This window comes from Tubulanus polymorphus, chromosome 8 (genome assembly GCF_964204645.1).
Source record: "Tubulanus polymorphus chromosome 8, tnTubPoly1.2, whole genome shotgun sequence".
Lineage (NCBI taxonomy): Eukaryota > Metazoa > Nemertea > Palaeonemertea > Tubulaniformes > Tubulanidae > Tubulanus > Tubulanus polymorphus.
The window spans coordinates 6,676,511-6,686,680 of NC_134032.1; the positions used below are offsets into that span (position 1 = coordinate 6,676,511).

Consider the following 10,170-nt stretch of genomic DNA (forward strand, 5'->3'; position numbering starts at 1 on the left):
GGTATTTTTGATCAGCCAATTATGACGCAATTGGAGGCCATCTTGGTGTCATCAGTACTCATTCGTAGTAGGAAAAAAGTATTTCCAAATAATATTGATACTTTAGCGTATTTTGTTACCAGAATCAATTGGAAAGTTGTAGCTCATAACGTGTTCTATGATTGTGGTGAGTTTCAAGGTCATGAGATTTTGTATATGGCCACCAGGGGGCATTGAAAAATGCAATAACTTAGTATTTCTATATTATATTGGTGCCTATGCATATTTTGTTACCACAATCGATTAAAAAGTTGTAGCTCATGACATGCTCAATGATTATGGTGAGTTTCAACGTCACTAGTTATTCTATATAGCCACCAGGGGCGTTTAATAGTAGAATAGCTTAGTATTTCCTTATTATATTGGTACCTAGACATGTTTTGTTACCATGATCAATTGCAAAGTTGTAGCTCATAACATGTTCTATGAATCAAGTGATTTAAAAGGTCATTGGGCTTTGCATATGGTCACCAGGGCCGTTGAATACTAGAATAATATTTCCATATTATATTGGTAACTAGGCATAGTCTGTTACCGTAATCAATTACAAAATCGTAGCTGCTGACATGTTCTATGATTGTGGTGAGTTTCAAGGTCATTGGTTTTATATATGGCCACCATGGGGCGTTGAACTATTCAATAACCTAGTATTTCCATATATTCGTACCTATCAATTAGAAACCACTATCAATTGGAAAGTTCTAGCTCATGACACGGTCTATAATTGTGGTGAGATTCAAGGTCATTGGTTTTTGTATATGGCCACCAGGGGGCGTTGAACAATACAATAACAAGGTATTCCCTTATTATATTGGCACCTAGTTATATTTTGTTACCATGATCAATTGAAACGCTGTAGCTCATGACATGTTCTATGATTATGGTTAGTTTCAAAGTCATTGGGCTTTGCATATGGTCACCAGGGGGCGTTGTACAGTAGAATAACTTAGTATTTCCATATTATAGTGGTAACTTGGCATATTTTGTTACCAAAATCAATTTCAAAATCGTAGCTGCTGACATGTTCTATAATTGTGGTGAGTTTCAAGGTCATTGAATTTTTTCAAGTTCATTGGATGGGGGTGTTGAATATAGAAATTGTTAGATTGTTGAGCATTTGAAACCACTTCCAAGTGGGCATGGTGTCCCTGGACCCCTAGTTCTATTTTCTGCTGACCTTAAAAGTTGACGCATCTGCCTCTCTACCCTAGTGCAACTTCAAAAATCATGTTTAACGTAACAGACTCGGCATTTAGGAGCCATAAAAGACATCCACTCTGTAGGGGAGGGGGTTTAAGTTTTTTCGACTTTTGTTGACAAGGAGAGTTCCTGTGATATAGATGTCCATGTTGAAAGGGGGTCACTAGTTTAGGGACATCTTTTGTGGATAAAAGTTTAAAAGTAAAATCACTCAATCCTCATATGACTAGTTCCTGGAACTTACCAGAAAAAGTTATAATTATGATACCAGATTTAGGAATAATTGTAAAAACGTTTCTAAAAGTAAAGTTTTTTTAATGCTGCATCAAATCTTTATCAAGTGTGAAAATTAAGGTCCACTGTCCGTCGGACAAGGGGCAAGCTGGTATGGATTTTATGTGGACTGACATAGGAGGGGGTCAGATATTCCATATTTTGTGTGGACGTCTTTTAATGGACAGCCCCTTGTAGAAATGAACTGATTAGAAATTTACAAAAGTGACCCGATCGATTAGGGGAAATAAGGTATCATGTTTTAGGCTAACCTTCAAAGTACTATTTGCTTTCATTTTTCTGTTTTAATTGCAGAACGCCGAAATCCAGATAACAACTGCTACCGCTTCCGCTGCACTGGGAAGAAATAGTCTCTTATGGGTCTCCTTATTGCGCATATATAGATGCATGTACATCCCAATACAAACCTCAATAAATATTTCATCGTCTACTGATTTTTCGATTTTGTTTTGAGATGTAAAAGACCGAGTAAAATTACGAGTCTGAAATTTTTGAGTTAATGATATATTTCAACTATATCCAGTAATACGCTATAGTCTCCGCTTGCGGGAGCAATAGATTTTCTCCGAAGTACGCAAATTCTGGGCAGTCCGAATAGGGATAGGTCACGTGATGAATTGTAGCAAGAAAATTTGTTACATTTGTCAAGCGGGGCACGTCGCGTAATAATAATTCGAGGCAATCACGACTCCGTGGCAAAGCAGATTCCGGGAACGTGATAACCAGAGGTGATCGACCTCGGGTAAACACAGTCTTCTCTATTCATCTTCGGAAATTCTGCCAAAATATCCCGAGACAAAAGGCCAGTAACAGCTGTATAAATTAAGAAAACCGCGGATTCTATCAACATTCGTCCCTGCTTGTGTCAAACGTTCATTCAATAGATAATGTGCAAAAATAGACAAGTTAGATTTGTTATAGAACCAAATGAGCTTAATCTGATCTGAAGGTTGTTAGATTGGCATTAATACTAAAATGAGCTTGCACTGGTCTTGAATTGTCGTTCCGCTTTAGAATTAAGATGGAAACCGGTTTTAAATCTAAGCTATGAGACAATGTCCCAGATGCCGGAGGCTACCTGCCTGATCTGTGCACGCGTACCATTTGCACCTAATCTTGGATATCTTTCGACGACTATGTACCAAAGACAAGGAACACTTATCGCAACACGACCAGATCGCAACATCATTTACTTAATTTACAGCTTATATACTTGCAAACATTCGCGGACATATATACATCTATATTCTTTTCGATGGCAACATTTCGAATCATTAAATCATTTGACCTGCCCATGCCACCCGTCGATGCAAGCGCTGCGCGACTCATGCAGGGAAAGAAAAGGAACGAAAACAAAACCAGCTACAAATGTATAAAGAAGAACATATGGCGCGATGAATGAATTGTTCGATCTAACAGTCTTTCGGTGACGAAGTTCACCAGATGCCTTAAAAGTAGCTTATTCGCATTGGTTCCTTCATTCGACGAGGCCCGCTTCGCAATAAGAGGAATTTGGAGTATTCAACGAAAATGAAGATGAAGTGGTTTTATTTAGCTGTCGTTGTTGTCGCTTGTTTGGTTTCAGTAGACGAAGTTCATTCTTTAGGATGCGAAACGAGAGAAGAGACCCTCGACGGTGTTCCGGTGAAATATAGGGTTCGTATGTTTTATTTATCACATATATATATCTATAAATGTATCATGTTTTTGTCAAATTATATTTTTCGAGCTACATACTTCAATAACGGGAGAGCGAGAGCGATACATTGAATTCGGTAGCCCAATTTAAAGAAACCCAAGAGTCGCTTGATGGAAATTGTTTACACGAACTAGAACCGAAATTTCCAATTATATGTACTTCGATTTTTAAAAAAATCTCTAAATTCGACCGACCACATCCAACTCTATTTCTACTTCAATTACTGATTTCAATGCTAAACCCCTCTCTGCTCCTGGCATGTGTGACTGATGGATTCGTCAAAATAAGTACAGGCATATGTATAAATCAAATTGAGGGATATCATCTGTAACTCCTGTCGATCGAAACTAACGAAAAGAACGAAAACGATAAATGTCGCAAATACGACTTTTTATTCTGAGACTGAGACTTGGCACGACGTCGATCCGACACGATCGAGTAACAACGTAGAACTGACGATTAACTACAGAAAAACCAATACAACACTTTACATCTCTTTACATACATACAAGAACTATAACAATAAAAAAACAATAGATCGGTTTAATTGACCGAAACATTAGGGCCCTCGAACTTTAGACAGAGTTACACAACAAGGCAAAATAAGAGGAAAATGGCGCATAAAGCGTACCAGCAATTTCCGGTACAAAAATATAAAATTAACTACCAAATAAACCAGCTAGCCCCAACTTCTGTCCTTGCAAAACTGCTTCATCGATTCTCCATACGTATGTCTTTATTGTAGGTATGCGGAGAGAATTGCCCGGTGTTTTCAAGTGAAAACGAACTTTGTACCCCTCATCATTACGAGGAAGACGGTAAAGAGTATTTCAAAGTAAACGAAGGTGCCGGCGAGCGAGTTTGTCAATGCCCTCAGAACTATATCTGTACGGTAGGTAGAAAGTATTAGTTCGTTAGATCATACACTATTGAAAGGACTGACGATGATCGCATCCTCCCCCAGCGCAGAGTTTCGAACCTGATGTGAAATTTGCCTCAGTGATTATACAACGCGCAATCTGATCGGTGCCGCAAGTTATCATAAAGGCTGGCTTGTGTCGACAAGCAACGCGACGCCTACCGACGCAACTGGGTTTATCGCCGATAAGCGGCAACTAGCGGCCTACGAGAGGCCGCCAGTTGCTGCTCTTTCGGTTCGACATAAGCCGGCTTGCGGCGGCAACTCGACGCCCACCGACTCGTCGCAAGCCGTATCCGGCTAGTTGCCCAATTTCTACTCCGGCCTACGGTAGGCGGACAGTTGCTTTCGATCGCAACCGACATAAGCTCATCTACGTACGACGCTACGGAACTGAGCGCAGGAGTTCCAGCTGATAAGAGACCGCATATACATAGTACAAAAGTCAGGTAAAGCTACCTGCATGCGTACCCGGTCTAGTGTCCCGTGACTAAGTCTAGCGATACATCAGGTTCGAATCCCTACCGAGGGAGGATGCGATGAACCTCCTGAAGACTGATTCCTGATTTGAAATTTCGATCTGATAGTGACAATATTGACAAATTTGACTATGTATCTTAAGAAACATTCCTTTGTTTCCATTTCATCCTTTTTTCTCATACCGTAATCTATGAGGGCTAGATAAAAGATGCCTTGTTTCTCCCCTTCCCACTGAGGTTATCAGGCAGACAGGCTGGGCTGGTGTTCTATTATCATTATTTGTCATCAAAATTTGTTGGGATTCTGCCCCAGGCAGGCAGGATTTCATTTAGAATTTTATCAAAAACAAATCAATAAGATTTTTGCTAAATAAAAAGAGATTGAAACTTCCAAATATGGATATAAAAAAGCATATAAACACCTACTGGCAGCATATTAATCTTTTCAAGTGATATATATCACCATATTGCCGGTAGCAAATACAAGCGAGGACAGGGAGTTGGAGTCGGCGTCCCCGTTTGTTGATACACTGATATACTCTGTGCATAAATAACAGGTAAAATGGTTCGACCTGTCAAAAGAACAACCAAACACTTAACTCCTTCCGTGACCCTAAGTGTGAGAATGAACTTCGTAATACACATGAAATATGTTACAGAAAACCATGGACTCTAAAACGATACTCTAAAACGTTGAGTCCTTGGGAAAACCAAGACAACAATTTTGATTTTTGAGGAATCCTAAACCATCAACGGCATTGAACCTTCAGCAGTAAGTTTCTCCTTACCGAGGATTCATTAGACTGCTTTGAAGGCGCGTGTCACTCCGTTGAATTTCCCTCAAATTAAGTTCTATTTACGCCCGGCGGGCCGGAATTTAAAAGAGTCAATGAGCCTGAAACGGTTCTTTTTCAATGTGTGACTGTAATGGACAACGTTTCAACATTCACATTCTCCCGCGGCGAGGATTCGAACCCGATTGCTTAGCGAGACTCTACCACAGGCCACTTTATATACAAGACCGTACTTCATTACTTATATGAAATTTTTGAAAGTGCGCAAAATACATTTTCTATTTTACAGAGGCGGATTATAGAACTACAGGAGAAGTTCGTGTGTCATCCAGAGGCAGCAGCAGTTTACGAAGATAGAATGGCACTAGATGATTAAAAAGAGTTCTTACATGTAGCAGGGGTGGATCTAGGGGTTATTTTGGGGGTACCGACATCGCATTCCGCATTAAGAATGCCGCTTTTGTTACAAGATAGAGTTCTATAAAACCTGCTACAAATATGACGCTGATCCTCACAGAGATTGCGTCTTTTCGGATTTCAAATATAACATACAATGCGTGGTAGCTCCGTCATGGCTGCTTTGTCCGAATAAAACCCTCCTTTTTCTCGAGGGTTTCTTCGTGAAAAAGCATTAACCCAAAACGGTTAAGTTTGAATTGTTGTCCTTATTGAAAAGAGAAGTAAAATCTACATTCCAACCGGGTTAAAATCCGACAGTGGCGGATTTAAGGGTATATTCAAAGGTTAATTCCCCTATCTTTTTGTTCAGGTTACCCTTTTTCAAGGTAGAAATAGTTGAAACCAACAAATTTGACACTCATTCTCTCAGAAATTGTATTTTTCGGATGTATATCTTCAAGAATATTTCTAATCCCGATATTGAAACCTCCCTTGGGCGTGACTGCTCTATCCGATGTATGCCCTTTTTTTCTTTGTCACCCCCTGCTTTTCGATAATCTCCTTTGATTTTATGTTTAACTTTCTAATGGGACTCAGGACCTCGAATTCCAAAATTCCTAGACGTATCGGCCCCACTCCGCGTGGCTGCGCCACCGCGCGGGATTTACGCGAAGCAGCAAACACAAACATGGCCACTCTCTCAATTTTCAATGATAGAAATCGTGTGTGCATTTCAATTATTTTGGCTGTTAGGGTTTTAAGGCACAATATAAGTTGATGATGTGATATGGCGATGTTAATTAATGATAATTCCGCAGTGAAGCTAGTTACGAACGGTGCCGATTGAGTGTACAGCTGCCAAAAACACTGAAATGTGCGTAGTTGCGTAACTATTTGCAGTGAATTGCAGACGAAACATGAAGCCTTAACGGCCGTTTTAAAAAAAATTATACCAATCGCAATTGTAAAATAAAAATGAGATAGAACCTAAGTTAAAATTCTGGCCATTTCTAAAATGTTATTACTAATTTTTAGTCAGTGCCGAACGTTTAGTTTTCCAACAATAATGAGGGGTGGTAGGTAGTCATGCAATTCAAGTCATCATTTATTACACGTTACTTCCGTGTTGTTGAAAATCTTGCGAGTCCTGGACCAAATCCCATTGAGCAATGTGATCTGTGTGATGGCCACAAATGCACACAGATCACACTACACTACCCATTACACACTCCAGTACCCACAGCTTTCATATATCCATCCAAATATTTAGCGTGTCTTTCTTCCTGGATCCGCCATTGATGCAATAGGTGGCAGATCCAATTACTAATAACACGCAACACATACATGTATTTCACTATTTTCTCCGTACCGTATTTTGCGATAACTTATCTTGTTACCACTAGTCTTAATTATCTCTGCTCGACATCTACGATGAAATAAAGGTTTTTTCCATCATTTCTGGTGTACTATTCTGCATGGAAATGTTCATAATTCTAGTCAAAACCGTGTTTTCTAGATTTAAAAAGAAACAATTTTTGGCAATATTCTTTTCAATTTAAGAGTCAGAAATGAACCCAACTACGGTCGAGTTATCGGTCGTTATATCCAGTATAAGATTAATCACATCCTTCTCGAGATGAAACTCAACAAGGGCGGATTTAGACCGTGTCGACCGTGTCGCCCGACACGGGCGGAATTATAAAGTGCCTTTTTATTTATTCTCTGTATCAAAATTTGCCGTTGTAACCACCCGAGATACACAATAGATATTTTTCCTAAATAACCTATGTTTCTTGACTAAATACCTCTCAGAGATGCTCAGAAAGCTCTAAAATGGTAGTAAAATTTCAAAAATTTTGCTGATATGCCTTTCCGCCCTGAATTAAGAATATGCCCTTTCTATTGGTCGACATGGCCACGACATGCCCTGGATCCGCCCCTGCTCAATATTTGTTACGTATATCCGATGAATCGTTGTCCCGAGTTCGTTCTAACGAGGTTCCATCGTATATATTGTATTTAATTTATGCGTTGGTCTATTTTTTTCCAGAAACCTGTCGCTCAAGTAATGCGCGGCCCCATTGTCTTGTCTTTAGTTCATGTACCAGCCTAAGCCACTTTTATGATACACGGAATGCAATTTTTTTTCTCGTAAATTCTGCGAAAATCAGATATCGTGCGCAAGCTGTTTTCATTCGAACGAAATCACAGGAGAGAAGTGTTATTGTTCAGTAATGAACAATAGCCTGAACAAAAGCTCGCAGCCTTATGCGGCGCGGTGGCTGTGATCACGAAGAGGCGTCAGAATAATCTTCGTTTATCTCGTGCCCTCACAGGGTTCTTACATCAGGGGAAATCAGGGAATTCCTGGATTTATGTTGATAAGCGAAACCCACTTTTGATGATGAAAAAGTTTGTTCTAACAGTTTGGCGGTTTTAACTAACCCCATCATCAGAGAAACGAAAACAAAATACCATTTGGGAATACTGACATTTTTCTTGTGAATCAGAGGAAAATATCTGCCTCTGTCTTTACCCTTTCATCTCCCTCTCCGTGACGTTCCACCTCTCCCTTCATTACCGTCTCCCTCTCTACTTTTTCCTCTCCGTTCTCTGGGTGCTCACTTCAGCGGACTTTTAAAGGATTTGCTTAGCCCTCATTGAAATGCAATGTATACACCACATTCATTTTTAACGAAAATCGAAATGCGATGAATAAATTCGTTTTCCAATTGAATGTTACGATTTTTTCGAGATCGTGTAGTTTCGAGTTCTGTCGTAAATCCAACCTGAAAATAAACGAATCGATGGGTTTATAATCGGCCTTAATGTGAACCTTTAACGCTCCTGAGGCAAGTAAGGATCCGCCGGATGTTGCTCGTAGATACTCGGCCTTCCGCATCTTTCCTACATTTCTTTCAAATGAAGTAGTTATTGATGAAAACTATACCAATCACTGAGTAGTAATATGAATTGAATAATACATCTAATAAGTTTACTAAGTCTGGCCCCATCATTGATTGACTAAATAAGGCCCACAATTAATTGCTCTTTATTGCAAAACCACGAATGGCTACATAGAAAAGGGCCATGCTAATAAAGTGAATAATGAAGAGTTGCAATCCCTTGGTAAAAGAGTATGGTTTCTTCCCCACCATGGTGTAGTTAACCCCAATAAACCCGACACTGTCGGGGTAGTGTTTGTCGCTGCAACTCTATTACCTCGGTGTGTCATTAAATCAGTATTGCAATTGATTCGGGAGCCTGAATATCCAGTTCGAAATTCATTGATGATGAATCTGAAAACGAAAGACTGAGTACTTGGTGACGCCATATGGCCGGATACCTGGTGTTGCAGCTCCCTAGACAAGCATTCGTTAATCAGACCCACCTGCAACAGGAGCACCGAGGCAAATATCCAAATCCTCCAAAACATATACTATATGCAAATGACATGTATATATATTCGCTTCCAAATTGTTCGAAAAGAACGAGTACGAGTTAACAACCGTAGCCTGACAATAAAATGCCGATAGAAGTGCTGACTGCAAGGGCTGCTATATAACCCTTCAAAATGGTATAACACCCACTTGAATCGCCAGTAATGTGTTCAGAACTATGTATGATGTGAATGTATCTATCCCGGGATGTTTGATCACCAATGAAACGATTATGCGTGCAAAAAGTTTTGATAAACCCATCGCTGTTAAAGTAAATCCCGCCTGTTCCGGATATATCTCTAATAAAGCTCTAGTTCCAGATACGATGTGCACATATAGAATAGATAATCCTACATGTAACAGAAATGTATGTGTGACAGAGCTTTTCCTCACGAACCCAGGTTACGGAGCTTTTTCTTACAATTGCTCTTAACCTGCCCTGTCGGATCTATTATAAATCGCTCGAGCCCCTGACGGCGGATCTGCATGCAGGACAAAAGAGGTTCGCACGAAGCGACGGTTGTCTCCTCAGTGATTCCTCTCCGACGAGGCGCGGAAATACGATCCTTACAGCTTCCTCCGTCCGACGACGCCGACTCTAAATAAACATAACATAAGATCGAAATTAAATACGATCGAGTTTATTTACATACAGCAGGAAGAAATCAAACCATGTCGTTTGATTTCCTATACCAGAGTGGAGACTATACAACACACTAAATAACTATTTATATAATATTCACATACCTGACACAGTCTAATAATTTAATTAATTCAATATTCAAACACACTTAATAAAATCACTTGTCTAAGACTTGATAAATTATTAACATGAATTAGTACCATTTAACTTCCAAACTTACCTCCAAACCTTCCAAGACTTCCCACAAATATGGCGGTCAAGGTC

At 39.7% G+C, this 10,170-nt stretch overlaps 2 protein-coding genes across 2 annotated transcripts in view; both read left to right on the top strand.

Annotated features, from left to right (window-relative positions):
- Window positions 1-1,942, top strand: part of LOC141909657 (uncharacterized) — a 30,523-nt gene extending 28,581 nt beyond the window's left edge. Inside the window, exon 9 of the mRNA XM_074800210.1 lies at window positions 1,828-1,942. The gene's annotated coding sequence lies outside the window, so the exon portion shown is untranslated. The remainder of the gene's footprint in view (window positions 1-1,827) is intronic.
- Window positions 1,943-2,976: 1,034 nt separating this feature from the next.
- LOC141909810 (uncharacterized) lies at window positions 2,977-8,530 on the top strand. Its single transcript, XM_074800443.1, has 3 exons — window positions 2,977-3,189; window positions 3,978-4,124; window positions 5,714-8,530. Exons 1-3 carry the CDS (start codon window positions 3,064-3,066, stop codon window positions 5,798-5,800), a joined length of 360 nt encoding a protein of 119 aa, XP_074656544.1. The 5' UTR covers window positions 2,977-3,063; the 3' UTR covers window positions 5,801-8,530.
- Window positions 8,531-10,170: the final 1,640 nt, after the last annotated feature.

What these genes read in the sequence shown, in the direction of transcription:
- LOC141909810 (XM_074800443.1), top strand. Translation starts at nt 3,064, where the DNA reads ATGAAGATGAAGTGGTTTTATTTAGCTGTCGTTGTTGTCGCTTGTTTG. An exon ending in GTGTTCCGGTGAAATATAGG is followed by an intron (nt 3,190 to 3,977) that starts GTTCGTATGTTT and finishes TCTTTATTGTAG; the next exon opens with GTATGCGGAGAGAATTGCCC. An exon ending in CTCAGAACTATATCTGTACG is followed by an intron (nt 4,125 to 5,713) that starts GTAGGTAGAAAG and finishes TCTATTTTACAG; the next exon opens with AGGCGGATTATAGAACTACA.